The sequence below is a fragment of the Cucurbita pepo genome, chromosome LG20, assembly GCF_002806865.2.
Source record: "Cucurbita pepo subsp. pepo cultivar mu-cu-16 chromosome LG20, ASM280686v2, whole genome shotgun sequence".
Lineage (NCBI taxonomy): Eukaryota > Viridiplantae > Streptophyta > Magnoliopsida > Cucurbitales > Cucurbitaceae > Cucurbita > Cucurbita pepo.
In genome coordinates this window covers 446,427-464,016 of record NC_036657.1, presented here as the reverse complement: position 1 = coordinate 464,016, position 17,590 = coordinate 446,427, and the positions used below count along the sequence as shown (strand labels likewise).

Sequence of the window (17,590 nt, the reverse complement as noted above, 5' to 3'; positions counted from 1 at the left end):
CGAAGTCAAATGGGATGTCATGTCCTGGACTGCAGATGGTTATGTGGTAAGTCTCTTATTTGACACAAACATGTTATACTCTTTGAACTTTTCCTTTCGGACTTCCCTCAAAGTTTTAAAACGCGTATGCTAGAGAGAAAGAGTTCCTTACCCTTGTAAATAATGTTTTATTATCCTCTCCAACCAATGTGGGAATCACACCGTTCACCCTCCTTTGAGGTCCAGCATCCTTGCTGACACCTGTTCCTTTCTCCAATCAACGTAGGACTCCCCAATCCACCCCCTTTCGGGGTCCAGCATCCTTCTCATTTCCACTTCCTTTGGGGCTTAGCCTCCAAGCTGGCACATCGCCTGGTGTCTGGCTTTGATATCATTTGTAACAGTCTAAGTCCATCGATAGCAGATATTGTTCTTTTAGAGCTTTTCCATATGAGCTTTTCCTCAAGGTTTTGAAACGTGTCTACTAGAGAGAAGTTTCAAATTTTGCAGGCAACTGTGACGATAACCAACTTTCAGATGTATCGACATATCACGAGTCCTGGATGGAGCTTGGGATGGGTATGGGCAAAGAGAGAGGTCATCTGGTCCATGCAGGGAGCTGAAGCTGTTGATCAAGGAGATTGTTCCACATTTACAGAAACTATGCCACACAGCTGCAAACGAGACCCATTGGTGGTTGACTTGCTTCCTGGTGCTCCTTATAACCAACAGGTAGCTAGGTGCTGCAAAGGTGGTGTCTTGACCTCCTGGGGTCAAGATCCTTCTTCTGCTGTCTCTGCCTTCCAATTCACTGTTGGTCACTCTGGTAATTCAAACAAAACAGTGAGACTTCCCAAGAATTTCACCTTCTACGGTCCGGGGCGAGGCTATACATGTAGCCACCCAAAGATTGCTCCCAACTCAGCTTTCTACTCATCTGATGGTCGTCGAAAAACTTACGCATCGAGTAAATATCCTAACTGATACGAAGAGCTATCCATGTATAGGGAGGATTTGTGAGATCTCATATTTGTTGGAGAGGAGAACGAAACATTCTTTATAAGAGTGTGGAAACCTCTCCCTAATAAACGCGTTCTAAAACAGTGAGGCTGACGGCAATATATACCAGGCCAAAGCGGCAATATCTACTAACGGTGGGCTTGAGTGGTTGTTATAGGATTGTTGATAGAGCTGAACTCCCATTCTTCCGTTTTTGCAGTGACATGGAATGTGACATGCACTTACACGCAGTTTCTTGCTTCTGAAACACCAACCTGCTGTCTCTCCATGTCATCATTCTATAGCTCAAAAATCACTCCTTGTCAAGCATGTGCTTGTGGCTGCCAAGACAGAACGGCATGTATTCTGTAAGCGTGAGGATCCTTTTGGTCTGTTTTCAAATTATCCTTGAATATCTATTCAGCAACGTGGAACATGCCACAGGAAGGAATCAGATCTTGAAAGCGTTACGGGGTTGAATGCTCCATTGCTGCAGTGCACGACACATAACTGTCCCATTCAAGTCCACTGGCATGTCAAGGAAAACTACAAGGGGTATTGGCGGCTCAAGATAACCATCACCAATCTCAACTATCGACTTAACTATTCACAATGGACTCTGGTCGTGGAGCACCCAAATTTCAGCAACATAATGGAAGTTTATAGCTTTTCCTATAGGCCAATTGCCCCCTTCAGCTCTAACAGTAAGTACACAATCAGTAGTTTTAAGTATTTATAGATGTACATTTAAGTCGTGCGGCGAGACTTTAAGTGTAACTGTCCAAACGCACCGTTAAAGAACTTCATCTAAGTGTACCCCGCATCTCTAACTTTTTTTTTGATTCCTTTGTACATGCAGACGGTACAGCTCTGTTCTATGGCTTGAAATCTGTGAATGATGTGCTGCTTGAAGCAGGGCCAAATGGAAACGTTCAGTCAGAGATGATTTTGCAGAAGGATTCAGCCTTTACGTTGGAACAAGGGTGGGCTTTCCCTCGAAAAGTGTACTTTGATGGAGATGAATGTGTGATGCCGCTGCCTGAATCCTTCCCCTTCCTACCCAACCTGGCTAATGCAAATCCAGTGCCATTGTCAGCGCTAGCTTGCATTTTGGTTGCCATCTTCCTTGCGCTGTTATCTTAGATCTCAAGCTCACCCCGCATGGGTAGAACACAATTATGTACACAAGGAAATCATAACAAAAATTGAAGCAGTAGAGGAAATTAAATAACGAAAATGCCACTGTATGGTTCGGTTCATCTTCACCTAATGCTGAAATGAACCGAGATGTACTGGTTCGATCCGATCGAACCGACAGATCCCATAAACCTAAATACATTCTCAATCACCACCAATTGAGTTGTATTGGAATGAAATTAGAATTATGAAACATAACAAAGTAATGACTTTTAATTGAAGCAGTACGAGGAGATTAAATAACGAAAATGCCACTGTATAGCCCGGTTCATCTTCACCTAATGCTGAAATGAACCGAGATGTACTGGTTCGATCCGATCGAACCGACAGATCCCATAAATCTAAATACATTCTCAATCACCACCAATTGAGTTGTATTGGAATGAAATTAGAATTATGAAACATAACAAAGTAATGACTTTTAATTGAAGCAGTACGAGGAGATTAAATAACGAAAATGCCACTGTATAGCCCGGTTCATCTTCACCTAATGCTGAAATGAACCGAGATGTACTGGTTCGATCCGATCGAACCGACAGATCCCATAAATCTAAATTCATTCTCAATCAACACTAATTGAGTTGTATTGGAATGAAATCAAAATTATGAAACATAAAAAAGTAATGACTTTTAATTGAAGCAGTACGAGGAAATTAAATAACGAAAATGCCACTGTATGGCTCGGTTCATCTTCACCTAATTTTGAAATGAACCGAGATGTACTGGTTCGATCCAATCGAACCGACAGATCCCATAAACCTAAATTCATTCTCAATCATCACTAATTGAGTTGTATTGGAATGAATTTATTATGAAAGAATCCCCCAAAACCCTTTCAATTTACGATCTTTTTAGTGAAGATTTCTCTTTCTTTTCTTTTGTTTTACATTATCTAAAGCCACGGCATACGATTGTGCCTATCGAGGAAACCAGGCACATATTGCTAGTGGGTCTCTGAAGAGTGAAGAATGCCGGTTAGGGTGGTGAGCTGAGAGAACTGTGGTGTTTGTGTTGTTTGATACAAGATGGAAGGCGGCTTCGAACAGACCCTTCAAGATGGAAAACTTTATAGACAAGTCAATTCTCTCATTGTTGCTCATCTTCGCGATCACAACCTTACCCAGGCAAGCTTTTCTCTTCAAGCTTTTGATTATTTAACATCTGGGTCACCTCATTTCAGATTTTGTTTATCGAGTTTGGTCTCTGTTTCGATTTGCTTAGAGATTGAAGTTTTCAAATGGGAGTAATTTTGAGTTCATACTTGAGGGAATAAAATGATAATAAGTATATAACTATGTCGCATAGGCTGCAAGTGCTGCTGCTTCAGCTTCAAGGACACCGCTGAATGTTGATGTTCCGCCTAATAAGCTTATGGAGCTCGTTGCAAAGGTCTGAATTTGCTTTGTAGAATCTTTTTGTTTTAAGTCTTTGTGAGTTTGGGGTTGCTTAGTGGACGTTTCTGTATTAAGATGATACCAGGGTCTTGCGGTGGAGAAAGAGGAGATGTTAAGAGGGAGTCCTGCTTCTGCATTGTACGAATTTGGTTCATCAGTGCCCTCTACATTTGGGTCTACACAGCCCTCTCGTGCTTCTACCATCGACTTTAGGTTGTAAAGCTTTTTCCATATTGGTTGTAGTATTGCAGTTTCATATGTAGGACTTGTGGAAAAGCAGAGGTAATCCAACAGCCTTCTTGTGTTTCTTCTTCTTTTTGTTTCCTCCATACAGCACTGTGCAGGATACAAAAGGTTCGTCGAAGAATTTTCCAAAGCACGAGACTCGACATCTTTCCGAGCATAAGGTGATTAAACTTCACGCAATACTTTTCTTGTATAATGTCAAGACTAGTGTAGAGGAGGAATGGATTTTCATGGTCTGAAAGTTTTTACTTCTTGTGAGGTTTGGCATTGGAAAGGATCATTTTGAGAGAGTATAACGGCCCAACCACATTGCTAGTAGATATTGTTCTCTTTAGGCTTTCCCTTTCGGGCTTTCCTTCAAGGTTTTAAAACGCATCTTGCTAGGAAGAGGTTTTCACACTCTTATAAAGAATGCTTCGTTCTCCTCCCCAACTGATGTGGGGTCTCACAATCCACCCCCCTTCGGGGCCCAACGTCCTCAGTAGCACTCTTTCCCTCTTCCAATCGATGTGGGACCCCCTAATCCACCCCCCTTCAGTGTCTAGCGTCCTTGCTGACACATCGCCTTGTGTCCACCCCCTTTGGGGCTCATCCTCCTTGCTGGTACATCGCCCGATGTCTGGTTCTGATACCATTTGTAACGGCTCAAGCCCACCACAACAGATTTTGTCCTATTTGGACTTTCCCTTTGGGGCTTCTCTTCAAGGTTTTTAAAACATGTCTGCTAGGAGAGGTTTTCACACCCTTATAAAGAATACTTCGTTCTCCTCCCCACCAATGTGGGATCTTAGAGATAGAGAGAGAGCCCTCTTTATAGGTTGCCACCCTTGTGCTTGTATTATATTTGTAGCTTTGCCTTATTTTGCTGGATAGATCCTACTCATTATGACATGAATATTGTGCTGGGGGAATAGATTTTCTTTATTGTCATCTTTGATTCATATGTTTATGCTTGGCTGAGTTTGATTATTGTATCTTCATGCTGGGATGATGGCTTAAACTCGTCCAGAATGTTGCCAGATGTGCAAGGTTCAGCGCTGACGGGAGATTTGTTGCCACAGGAAGCGCGGATATGTCGATAAAGCTGTTTGAGGTATTCGTGCTTTTTCTTCAAGTTATTTAATGGGATACTATAATCAACTCGAGATCTGAGTAACAAGCCATTTTTCTTTATAAGGTGGCAAAGATCAAGCAGATGATGCTGCCAGATTCCAAAGATGGTCCTGTCCGACCTGTTATAAGGACGTTTTACGATCACATTCAAGTTAGTTCATCACATTCATGAAACACATTTGTGCTGTGTTGATAGTTTTTTGTTCTCCATTGATGACTAATTCCTCTAGTAATTAATTGCAGCCAATAAATGATTTGGATTTTCATCCTCAGAATACTGTTCTTATATCTGGTGCAAAAGATCAGACTATAAAGTATGGTTCTTTGTTGATCCATTTTTACCTGATATCCTTTGCACAAGATCAGTTGTATTAATTCATTTACCATTACCTAATGCTTTGTTTTCCAGGTTCTTTGACTTCTCCAAATTGACTGCTAAGAAAGCATTCAGAGTTATCCAGGTTTTGCTTGTGTCTTATTCTACATTTGGCTGCAGCTTTTACTTCTTTTACTTCAGAAAGCACTCTCTTGAATTCTTCCTTCTACCTCTGTTTGTCATTAAGGATACCCATAACGTGCGTTCGATATCGCTTCATCCTTCAGGAGATTATCTTTTAGCGGGTATCGTCTTCCTCCTTTTCATTATGTAGTTGTTATTTGTTAGTTGAAATGAAATTAAATTGCAGTATAAACTTGAGTTCTTAACCAAGCTTTCTGCCTATTTCTGACGTTGTTCTTTGCTAATTAAATGAACATATACATGTACCCCTCCATGACCTTTTTTCCCTCTTCTTTTAAGAAAAGTCATACATTGCAATAGAGGGCTAGTTAAGCAAGCTATCCACCTACCAAAGTCATCTGCTCGGGTTTGGCTTTGTTTTTGTAAATGACTACTAGTAGATATTGTCCTCTTTGGGCTTTCCTTCTAGGCTTCCTCTTAAGGTTTTAAAATGCGTCTGCTAGGGAGAGGTTTCCACACCTTTATAAAGAATGTTTCGTTCTCTTCTCCAACCAATGTGGGATCTCACAATCCATCCCCTTGGAGGCCCAACATTCTCACTGGCACACCGCTCGATGTCTAGCTCTTATAACATTTGTAACAGCCCAAGCCCACCGCTAGTAGATATTGTCCTCTTTGGGCTTTCCCTTCCGAACTTTCCCTCAAGGTTTTAAAACACGTCTGTTAGGGAGAGGTTTCCACACCCTTATAAGGAATGCTTTGTTCTCCTTTCCAACCAATGTGGGATCTCACAACCTCACTGACACACCGCCCAATGTCTGGCTCTGATACCATTTGTAACAACCCAAGTCCACCGCTAGCAAATATTGTTCTCTTTGGGTTTTCCCTTTCGAGTTTCCCCTCAAGGTTTTAAAACGCATTAGCTAGGAAGAGGTTTTCACACACTTATAAGGAATGTTTCGTTTTTCTCTCCAATCAACGTGGGATCTCACAAGAGAGAGGATTGAATGAACCTTGTCCTTTTCTTATTAAGTAGTAATATGACAGAGTGCTTATTATGTAGAGATTAATTACAACAAAACTAGCTAGTTCCAATAGCCCTCAGTCCTACTGCTACTTTCTCTGTGCGAGTTTTGACCACCACTAGCTGATCTTTGGACCTAAAGTTAATGAAACAAAATAAGAAGAGACCTCGTTTTTACATTAGTCACTGACGTGGGTGAACGCTTCAGGAACGGATCATCCAATTGCCCACCTGTATGATGTCAATACTTTTCAGTGCTTTCTTTCTGCAAATGTTCCAGAAATAGGAAATAGCGGAGCCATAAATCAGGTGCTATGAACTTCATTTTTCAAATTATCCACAATCCAAATCCTATGAGTTGTTCATGGAGCTCTCACAGTTCATTCTTAATGATTATACAGGTCAGGTACTCAGCAACAGGCAGTATGTATGTCACTGCTTCAAAAGACGGTGCAGTTCGTTTATGGGATGGCGTTAGTGCGAAATGTCTTCGCTCCATTGTTAGTGCACACGGTACAGCGGAGGCAACCAGTGCAAAATTTACAAAGGATGAAAGGTAAGCTTGTTAGATCTCTTGAACAACTTTATCAAGCTAGCAATAATCATAATGGTTTCTCCAAGAACATGGAAGCTTTTGTTGAAATGTTACAGCAACCTTTCATTTAATCGATTGACTTCCATGCTATCGGCCAGAGTCGTACTCCACAGCTCTTAAAGAATATATTTGATCGTTTTATTGGTTACTCAATCGTCGATATCTCAGGTACGTTCTTTCTTGTGGAAAGGACTCGACTGTAAAGCTCTGGGACGTGGGGACGGGAAAACTGGTCAAACAATATGTTGGAGCTACTCATATGCAATTGAGGTGTCAGGTCTGGTTTCGTTTCTAACTTGTTTTCACTTTGAAGAGTTACCCATATTACAGGAACTGAATCTGGATGTGTTTCAAAACCTTTTAGCTCCCTAATCTGGCCTAGTAGTCAATAAGGGCCGTGAAAATAATAGTGTTTAGAGGGTATGTGTAACTATCCAAGCCCACCGCTAGTAGATATTGTCCTCTTTGGGCTTTCTCTTTCGAGCTTCCTCTCAAGGTTTTTAAAACGCGTCTACTAGGGAGAGGTTTCCACACCCTTGTAAAGAATGTTTCGTTCTCCTCCCCAACCGAGTTGGGATCTCACAATTCACCCCTTTTGGGGCCCAATGTCCTCGTTAGCACTCGTTCCCTTCTCTAATCAACATGGGACACTACCTTGTGTCCACCCCCTTCAAGTTTAGCCTCTTCGTCGGCACATCACCCAGTGTCTGGCTTTGATACCATTTGTAACTACCCAAGCCCACTGCTAACAAATATTGTCCTTTTTGGATTTTTCCTTTCGGGTTTTCCCTCAAGCTTTTTAAAATGTGTTTGCTAGGGAGAGGTTTCTACACCCTTATAAAGAATGTTTCGTTCTCCTCTCCAACCGATGTGGGATCTCACAATATGGGTTCAAACCATGATAGCCACCTATTTGGGTTTGCTAAGCAATTGTCTTGCACAAGTTAACCAAGACACTCACTACACACTAACTTTCATAAATCAAGCTCAAACTTTTTAACCCCCGAACGTCCCTAAGCTTATTATAACAAAGAGCCAAGTTTCTCTTAGGAAATATTCAAAGCTGTTAATAATTCCATCTGACAGTTTCAAAACTTTTTTCTCATCAGGCTGTGTTCAATGATAACGAGGAGTTTGTGCTATCAATAGACGAACCAAGCAACGAGGTCGACCCTGCTTCTTGTTTTCACTTCTCAGAGCTGTGACATTCATGTTTTGAATCTGAAATTGATAAGAGATTTGAATGTTTGCAGATTGTTATCTGGGATGCTCTGACAGCAGAGCGAGTAGCAAGGTGGCCTTCGAACCACATCGGTCCACCCCGATGGCTCGAGCACTCACCAACAGAATCAGCCTTCATTTCGTGCGGGACTGATAAATCAATACGCTTTTGGAAGGAAACTCTCTAGTGAGTGCAGCAGGCTAGAAGATGAGAGCTGTTTCCTCAACCTGAAAATGTATGAGATGTAGCAATCTCTTGAGCCCTCTACCACAAATCTTAGCTTATATTTATTTCATTAATTATTGAGAAGAGATGGGCTCTCACTCTCCATATAAACTGTGGGCCAAAGCCCAATAAATCAGTGGGCTTTGACAATTGAATGGCCAAGGCCCAATTGTTTAAATTTGTACAACTCTCATGAAGGACATCTTAGTTATTGCCAAACCTTGGTTTAAACTATAAAAGCAAGTTTCAAGGGATCCATTACATTAAAACATGTTCTTATTTGGCATCTTATTGTCGGTCCAAAAAAAAAAAAAAAAAAAAAAAAAANATTAGAACAGAAAATAAGGATGCTTTGATTACGAAACGATGATTTTAGTTTATTTTTCGATACTGATCTTCAATTATATTTTAGTTATATCTCGTCACACTTTATTAAAAAGGTTCATTCCATTTGGAATAGATATAGTGTCACATTCGTCACAAGTCCTAGTATGACTGCCCCACTACATATTGGAATGGTCCAACAGATTTCATGCTCTTTCTACCATCCATCCATCTTCACTTTAATCGAAATGATTTCTTCCTATGGATTTACTTTCACTTTCCCTAATAAAAAGGAGAAACTTTTTCTTAAAAAAATGCAATAATGGGCCCATAATTCCATTAATTACTATAAAATAAAATCAGTGCGTATGGTTTCTCGATTAAACATTGAATAATTCGAGCTTAAGAAGAATCCACAAACATAACTTTACACGACAGATGTGAACTAAACATTCTATCAACGTTTTAATCGTAGGTTATATCGATATTTATTCGTAAACTTTAGATGAATATATTCGTTTCGATGGTTGATTATTATTAAATTTGTTTGGATCATGCATTGAACATAAATTTTTAAAAAAGAAACAAAAATTAAAATGATGAAAGGTGAATAAAAATGTGACAATTCATCCACCAAGGAAAGGTTTTTAGACCAAAAATGAAGCAAAAAAGTATATAATATTAGAAACCATTACAGCTGTAACGTTATACATTACAAAATTTAATGTGGGATTGTCATATTTTAGGACAAAATTTCAAACATTAAACGATTATAAGCTGAAATGGAGACACCTTTTGCTGTATACATCATAAAAAATTAAAAAAAAAAATAAATTAATTTGGTAATAGAATAAAATTTATGTGGTTGGCAGCTAATCATTGGTCTTTGTGCTCATAATTATTGAGTACCATTTATGTTTTAAAATAAACCTGTCTCCATTATTGCTAGCACAGTTAAGAGCTTCCATCCTTGGCCCCTCCTCACTTTCGTTTTAATTCTCTTTATCAATTACAATTTTTGTTCCTTCATTAACAACCCTAATCTTTTTTCATTTTTTTCCCAATATATATAATATATATTATTCAATTTGTATTGGAAACTCTATGGCAGTGTGAGATCCCAAATCGGTCGGGAAGGAGAACAAAGTAAGGATGTGGAAATCTCTCCCTACTAGATGCGTTTTAAAATCGATACTGATGACGACGATATGTAACGTGCGAAAATGGGTAATATCTGCTAATGGTGGGCTTGAACGGTTACAAATGACATTAGAGCAAAACACCAGGTGGTATGTCAGTGTGAACGTTAGCCCTTAGGGGGGTGAATGGTAAGATCCCACATCGAGTGGAGAGGGAAACAAAGTATTCCTTATAAGGGTATGAAAACCTCTCCTTACTCGTAACAGACCAAAGCGGACAATATTTTTTAGTCGTGGACTTGAATTGACGATGACTTGGAACAAGTACTGATCTAAGTTTTTATTCTTTATCAGAGCTACATAACTATATATACAGTAGACAATTTGAGCATAGTGCAGTAGATAGAAGGTTGATTACTATTTCAAATATTGATGATTGGATCGCATAATCGATGAATTAAAAAGAAAAAAAAGTATGGGTACTTTTGAAATTGGCAAAAGAATGATTTAGAATGGATTTGATGAAGTTTTAAGATTTAGATAAGTATATTAAAAAGAAGAGTGGTTTGCACATTATGAATAAGAATCAGAGTCTCTCACACATCTCGATCATACTCAAAGTGATTATCACTATTGCCATGATTGATATGAATAATGGTGAAGATGATGACACTTATAAAAATTAGGTAAATGTACTATATGCCTATAAATTAAATTTTAAGTGGAACTCATAACACAAATCCAATCCCTAAAAAAAAAGAAGAACAAAAGGAAAAATCCCCTTTGAAAGGTTCATCATGTTCATGTGATGGGGGACCCCAACTTTTTCCAAAAAGCCATAAGTTCATTCAAAGAATGAAATCAATTCTCTTTGAAGCCGCCTACATATATATATATATATATATATATATTTTTCTTTTGTTTCATTTTAATATCGTAGAAAGATTTAGATTTGATTACGAGAATAAGAATTGAGAGGCGTTACTAGAAGCACTTGTTGCATATTAGGGTTAACAATTCTCACTCGGATAGATTCGAATATTGAATTCTCACTCGATGATAGCGACACAAATCATTGTAAGTGCATTACCCTACTTGCCTTAGAATCCCACTCATATCTTGTAACTGTCCAAGCTCATTGCTAGTAGATATTGTCCGCTTTGACCCGTTACGTATCTTCGTTAGTCTCACAGTTTTAAAACGCGTATACCCTTATAAGGAGTGCTTTGTTCCCCTCGCAATCTACCCCGTTGAGGACCCAACAGGAAAACCCATCATTCTTATATGAGATTTCTCAGGGAGCTTTTTTTCGTTCTTATTCTACATTGTAGGACTAGAAAAACATAGGATTTACGAGCTGAGCTACGTTCAAATTGGTTTATGATATTTTTTGGATGGTGGGTTTAATAAAATAGTAAAGGAATGAGATATAATAAGGGAAATGGAAGGTTCAAAATATAGATGATTAAGAAACTTAAAAGAGCATGACTAAGCCACATTCTAACTTTATTGCGCATGCAATATGAAATGAAGAATGGCCTTTTCCATGTAAATGTTTAATCCAAAATGGGAGGTTTGTGTGTAATTAAGATTGGTGGATGAGAAGGATGATTGGTTCATATGCTTTCCCTTTGTAGCTGTGTGGCTTCCAGGCCATAGCTACCTAGGGTTTATAATGCTTCCAATTGATTGTCTACTTGAAACAAATCATATGAAACCATACAAATTCTTATTATTAAACCTGGTTTGTGGGGCTACTCCTCTTATTCTATCCCTCATTTTTCATTTTTTAAACCAAATTTAGTATTCAAAACCCTAACCCAAATCGAATGTTCTAATCCAAATCATACAACATTTCAATCAACATCATATATACTATCTTGCTTGCAACTTGAAACTTCACCCATTTGGGTATTCTTTTAATACTCGAATCGTATGCATATGATCTAGGTGTATTGTTACTTTGTTTAGTTCAACAACATGCAACTTGATCTTGGTCGAGGTTAAACCATGTTTATGTTAGAAGATATTGTCCACTACAGCCCAAAATCATTGCTAGTAGATATTGTCTACTTGGGCTTGTTACGTATCGTCATGAGGGTTTAAAACACGTCTCCAACTAATGTGGGATCTCACAATCCACCCCTAAGGGGCCCAACGTCCTCGCTGGCAAACCATTCAATGCCTATCTTTGATATTATTTGTAACAACCCAAGCCTACCGCTAGTAAATGTTGTCCATTTTGGCATGTTACGTATCACTGTCAGCCTCGCTGTTTTAAAATGCGTCTACTAGGGAGAGGTTTCCACACCCTTATAAGAAATGTTTCGTTCCCCTCCCCAATCAATGTGGGATCTCACATCACCCTTTTTCGAGTCTGTGTTGATAGTTGTATACAAGTTGTCATTTCTAGAGCTCCTCTCCACCTTTGAACTAAAATTCGCCCTAACTATGACCTTTTTGAAATTTTGAAAGTTAAAAACTCAAAATTAGTCTTTTCTACCGTTCATCTCGACGTTTGGATCAAACTTTATTCGAACTTCGACCTATTCATATTAAATCACAACTATACCTCACCTAAAATTTTAAGTGGATAAGTTAGGTAAAAATTTTAGTTTGGCATTCAATATATTGTTTATATAAGTTTTGTTGAGTTGTTTAAAAATACCTAAAACTTTGGTGGATGATATGTTAATTAATTAATATACTTAGAATAAATCAATTAATTAATATAGTTTTTTATGCCATTGAAAATTACACATGGGAATAATTTATTCTTTTTTAATTAAAAAAAAAAGTGTGTTTGGCTAAAATCCCATTTGTCGTCAAATATAATTTTTTATGTAATACAAAATTAATTTTATAAATAGCTTTTCACTTCTAGGATATATTAAACAATTAATTAAAATTACCTCTAATTAATTAAGTGCATTAACACTAAACCGACATGGAAACATATCCAAATATTTATTTCAATTCCTCTTTTTACCCTCAAAATCTTACTTACCTTGTTTTATTTTAAATTAAATTATTTAATCTCCTTAACCTTATTCACTAATTCTATCTAAATTAATTTTTTTTCTTTGTTTTCAAATTTAAAGGATTAATATACGTTCAAAATTTATTGTTTAAAATAAATTTTAATTTTGTGATCAAAATAATACAAAATATATATATATATATATATATATATATAAATTTAAAATTTGAAAATGTGGAATTTGACTGAAGAAGAAAAGTTTGGTATAATGTAATATTTTATGTCATTTCATATTGAATTAAAACATGTGTAATATAAAATAATATAATTGTTAAAAACTTATAACATGAACCATGTTAATAAATTTATTAAATGAGTTGAAATCCAACAAATTACACTACCATTATTCTATAGGATTAAATATAAATAAGATATTAAATTGAGATTCATTTCTAAATCTACCATTAAGCACATTTAAAAACACTAATAGAATTTTTATTTATTTATATATTTTAATTATTTTTTTTTCACCCCATATAAATATTGCATGCATGTGTCATATAAAGAGAAGAAGAAAATAAAAAAAAATAAAAAAAATGAAGAAGAATCAGCCAAAAAAGAAGCCATTTTTATAGTGCAGTGCAGCTTGCACTCATTCGGAATAAAATAAATTAAATAATTAAATAAATTCAAAAATTAAAAATTAAAAAAAATATAATTTTTTTCATTTATATTGGATATATTTAAAAGAAACTACTAGAATAATTCCTTAATAATTTGGGGAGGAAAAACAAAAAAAAAAAAAAANGCTTTGCTTTGTGGTGAAATCTATATTATAATTATTATTCCTCAATGATTTTATATTCTTCTCTGTAATTAAATATACTTATCTGACGTCAATATTACTCACATCATATTATTAAATTTAATTACAGAATATTAGTTCAGCTTTAATCTTCTCCAAAGGGAATATTAACGTGGCATATGTGTGTAAATAATTTCTAATATTATTATATTCATTTTGTCTTGTATTATTCATTTATAGTCAACTAATTTGAATGATTTTTCATTTCTAAAAACATCTCCAAATTTTATTCATATCGACCATAGATTTTATTTTTTATTTTTATTTTTCTAAACAAAAGTTAAATTCATGACTCGTTTTTTATATGTTTTTTATATGAGTTTATATGTAAATAATACGAGATATATTGGAAAATAAAAAATAAAGGGAGGAAAATTTATGCTTAAAGTAGATAATTATATTATTGTGAAAGTTTGTAATTACGAAAATAGATATAACATAAACACATGACTTTATAAAAGCTTTAGTCCACACGGTGGCGGATTTATGTTCGTGTTCGCTCACATAAAATTCAGAATCAGCCACACACTCCACACACATACAGTACCAAACCCAACCACAATAACCAAAAACCACATTTAGTTTCCCTACTTAAAGGAAACAAAAAAAAAAAAAAAAGGGAAAAAAAAAGGAAATACATTTAATTTTAAACATATATTATATAATAAACCCCCTTAGATACCCTTTCTTTTGCTCATCATGGCCGAGTCCCCAACCCTAAAACCTCGGAACAGCCCTACAGATCAAAGGCTGTTTCATCTCCAGCGACAGCTTCAAACACTCAGACAAGTCCACGCCATTTCCACACCCACCATCCACCTGAACCCATTTGAACCTCTGAACCAACTGAGCTAGCCAAAGCTCCACAGTGGCTAACCCCATGGCTTTCCCAGGGCACACCCGTCTTCCAGATCCAAACGGTGCTAGCCGTAAGTCAGACCCCATTATAGGCACCTCCTCTTTAATGAACCTCTCCGGGTCATATGTTGTCGGGTCGGACCAGATATGTTCGTCGTGGGTTATGGCCCACATGTTGACCATCGCCGTAGTACCGGCGGGAATGAAATGAGCGCCGACGTGGGTGTCGTGGATGGCGAGGCGGGCCCACGAGAGAAGTGGGCCAGGAGGGTGGATTCTTAGTGTCTCTTTAACGACTGCATGGAGATAAGGGAGATTTGGGAGGTCGGAATCGGAGACATTCCGACCGGGTATAACAACGCGGTCGATTTCCGATTGGAGTTTGGATTGGATGTCGGGATGAAGAACCATTCTGGCTAATATCCATTCTAGGAGAATCGCCACCGTGTCTGTTCCTCGGAAGATCATTTCCTGCGGCGTTTTTGAAAAGGAAAATGGTGAAGAATGTGAATTAGTAATAAAATAATAAGAATAATGAGACAACAACACATACCCATAACACAGCAATCATGTCAGAGTCGGTGAGCTTGTTTTCCTTTTCCAAATCAAGCAATACATCAACGAAATCTCCAGATTTGGTGTCATCATCTTCATCATCATTATCATTATCATTATCATTATCATTATCATTATGAACAACAACACCCTTTCCTTTTCTATTCATTCTATGATCTTCTATGATTTTCCCAACAAAAACATTCACTTTCCCCACCAAAATTTTACACCTTTTTCTCACGCCTTGCAAATCCAACCAACCCAAAACAGGGAAGTGATCACTCCAATTGAAACTCCCAAGCAAATCATACCCTTCACTCACCAATCCCTCAACCTCACAATTACTCCCACCATCACCAAAAAACTCATACCTTTTCCCAAACACACTCCCCATAACATTATTCAACGACCCAAAATGCAAAACCTTCCTCACTTCAATTTCCCCATTTTTTTCCATCAAACCCTTAATTTCCCCCACCATTTCAACCCCAATTCTCTGCCTCAATTCCCCAAAATTAGATATCCTTTTGGGGCTAAACAAATGAGTGGCTGAGATTCTCCTAAGGTTCCTCCAATACTCCCCATATGGAGCGAACCCCATTGCTCTATGGAACAAAAGCTCGTAAGCTGACTCCTTAATGGGACGATCAGCAAACGCCGAGCTGTTCAAAAGCTCTTTGGCAGTGATGGGGTTGCTAGAAATCACAAAACGAGTGAACCCAACAGAGAATGACATCAAAGATTTGGCCTTTAAGGTATGAGCGAGGTTGGCAAGAGCTCTATGAGTGAGAGAAGTAGTAAAGGTAAAAACTTGACCTAAAAAAGGAGTGCCACAAGGGCCAGGAATGATGGGTTTGTTTCTTGGCCTTGAAACCAGAGCCCAAGCTAGACCACCGGGGCTAAGGCAAAGGCCAAAAACAGCCACAAAGAGAAGAAAACAAAGAAAGAGATTCACATTATTTGCCATTGTTGAGGCAAACCCAGATGCTGGAACAAACAGAAATTCATGCTCTAAAGACATTGCTCACATAAAATTCAAAGAACAGAGCTAAAGAACTCAAGAGCCAACAACAACAAAAAAAAGAAAAAGAAAAAAAAGAAGCTTAAAATGGAAAGAGAGCGAGAGAGAGAGAGAGAGATGAAATAGAGGAGGGAGAGCGAGAGGTTGGTGAAGACGAAATGCGTGAGCTAACAGTATATATAGACAGCTTGTGGCTATGAGGCAGTTGGAGGGAAAGAATATTGCTCTTAAAAAAATATATCATTTGGTCCCATACTTTAGCCTTTAATTTCTTTTTATAATTTCTTTTTATAATTTCTTTTTATAATTTCTTTTTATAATTTCTTTTAAGCACAATAAATGTTCGATGAGGTTTATATCAACTTAATCAAAGATACAATTTATGCTTGAATTAATTTTAAAAATTTTAAAAAAAATTAAAAAAAAAAAATTAAAAAAAATTGTTGGTCTCCATAAGTGTGCCCATGAGGAAAGCATTGTTTTTGCACACAAAAAGCTAATGCCCTTTTTTTCTCACAGCCCTCCAATCATTTTCTCCATCTCCAACATATTATTCCTTTGTTTTCTCCTCTCATTTTTTTTCTTTTCAATGCCCTAATTATTCCATATTTGAATTGAAAATTTAATCCCAACACTTAATTATGCCCATAATTCTCCCAAATCACGTTTATTTATTTATTTATTTATTTATATTTTCATATATCATTCTAAAAATTTAATTTCATTCATGTTTAAAGCCAAACACAAATTTCCCATTCTCAACTGCTTCCTGAAAAAGTGCTTCAAGACTTGGTCAAACTTTAGGTAATACAGAAAGGGATTTTCAAAATTTTGACTGAGATTTTCAGAATTAATTTTAAAAACTATATTAAATTTAATAAAAATAATGATTTTTTTAAAAAAATAAAAAATAAAATCCAAAATTGTTCGTAAGAAAACAATTTATCTCAAATTTTGTTTAAAAAATATAAATTAAAAAGTACTTATAAAAGCTGTTACTGTCTGGTTTGAAACATAGGTTTCTTTGTGGGTATTATTAAGATGTTGGGTCTGTTTGGCAACAGGTAAAAATTAAGAATCCAATGTGTTTATGTTACAAAAAGGTGGGATTGTTTGGTTAATTAATCATTAATCATTAATTAATGCAATTAATTAGGAATTGGGTGTCGGTTAAATCATTGTTTATGTGCTCGAAATTTGAATTAACTAGACAATTCAATACTTGGATTACAATGGCTCTACGTCACCTAATTGGTGAGCAAAGACAACCTTTGGGCAATGTCTGGGAAATATCGACAGCTTATGGACAGACTTGTAAATTCTCAATTCGAAAGTCCTCAATTGCAAACAATAATTATAATAAATTTGGCTCCTAACTTGTATGGTATGCCTTT

The 17,590-nt window shown here is 36.8% G+C and overlaps 3 protein-coding genes across 4 annotated transcripts; 2 read left to right on the top strand and 1 right to left on the bottom strand.

The window, feature by feature from the left end:
* Nucleotides 1-4: 4 nt before the first annotated feature.
* LOC111783488 (COBRA-like protein 4) lies at nucleotides 5-2,121 on the top strand. The gene is made up of 5 exons (XM_023664419.1): nucleotides 5-46; nucleotides 490-946; nucleotides 1,199-1,346; nucleotides 1,423-1,682; nucleotides 1,838-2,121. Exons 1-5 carry the CDS (start codon nucleotides 20-22, stop codon nucleotides 2,119-2,121), a joined length of 1,176 nt encoding a protein of 391 aa, XP_023520187.1. The 5' UTR covers nucleotides 5-19.
* An 862-nt stretch (nucleotides 2,122-2,983) lies between these two features.
* LOC111782518 (cleavage stimulation factor subunit 50) lies at nucleotides 2,984-8,723 on the top strand. 2 transcript variants are annotated; one of them, XM_023663280.1, is made up of 14 exons: nucleotides 2,984-3,299; nucleotides 3,481-3,564; nucleotides 3,655-3,782; nucleotides 3,904-3,976; nucleotides 4,825-4,908; nucleotides 4,993-5,079; nucleotides 5,172-5,242; nucleotides 5,338-5,389; nucleotides 5,492-5,549; nucleotides 6,621-6,721; nucleotides 6,814-6,968; nucleotides 7,176-7,284; nucleotides 8,117-8,173; nucleotides 8,261-8,723. In XM_023663280.1, exons 1-14 carry the CDS (start codon nucleotides 3,201-3,203, stop codon nucleotides 8,414-8,416), a joined length of 1,314 nt encoding a protein of 437 aa, XP_023519048.1. In that variant the 5' UTR covers nucleotides 2,984-3,200; the 3' UTR covers nucleotides 8,417-8,723. The 2 variants fall into 2 exon arrangements, with proteins under 2 accessions (XP_023519048.1, XP_023519049.1); XM_023663281.1 differs by lacking the exon at nucleotides 2,984-3,299 and having other exon boundaries at nucleotides 3,479-3,564; nucleotides 3,645-3,782.
* A 5,418-nt stretch (nucleotides 8,724-14,141) lies between these two features.
* LOC111783365 (cytochrome P450 78A5-like) lies at nucleotides 14,142-16,308 on the bottom strand. The gene is made up of 2 exons (XM_023664293.1): nucleotides 15,174-16,308; nucleotides 14,142-15,091 (listed from the first exon to the last, which is right to left on the bottom strand). Exons 1-2 carry the CDS (start codon nucleotides 16,194-16,196, stop codon nucleotides 14,480-14,482), a joined length of 1,635 nt encoding a protein of 544 aa, XP_023520061.1. The 5' UTR covers nucleotides 16,197-16,308; the 3' UTR covers nucleotides 14,142-14,479.
* Between the last annotated feature and the right edge of the window lie 1,282 nt (nucleotides 16,309-17,590).

Bases quoted from the DNA above. Each gene is read 5' to 3' on its own strand.
- LOC111783488 (XM_023664419.1), top strand. From the start codon at position 20: ATGTCCTGGACTGCAGATGGTTATGTG. The intron at 1,347-1,422 runs GTAAGCGTGAGG...AACATGCCACAG, and splicing joins GACAGAACGGCATGTATTCT to GAAGGAATCAGATCTTGAAA. The intron at 1,683-1,837 runs GTAAGTACACAA...TTGTACATGCAG, and splicing joins TGCCCCCTTCAGCTCTAACA to ACGGTACAGCTCTGTTCTAT.
- LOC111782518 (XM_023663280.1), top strand. From the start codon at position 3,201: ATGGAAGGCGGCTTCGAACAGACCCTTCAAGATGGAAAACTTTATAGA. The intron at 3,977-4,824 runs GTGATTAAACTT...AAACTCGTCCAG, and splicing joins GACATCTTTCCGAGCATAAG to AATGTTGCCAGATGTGCAAG. The intron at 5,243-5,337 runs GTATGGTTCTTT...TTTGTTTTCCAG, and splicing joins GCAAAAGATCAGACTATAAA to GTTCTTTGACTTCTCCAAAT.
- LOC111783365 (XM_023664293.1), bottom strand. From the start codon at position 16,196: ATGTCTTTAGAGCATGAATTTCTGTTTGTTCCAGCATCTGGGTTTGCC. The intron at 15,092-15,173 runs GTATGTGTTGTT...AAAACGCCGCAG, and splicing joins ACATGATTGCTGTGTTATGG to GAAATGATCTTCCGAGGAAC.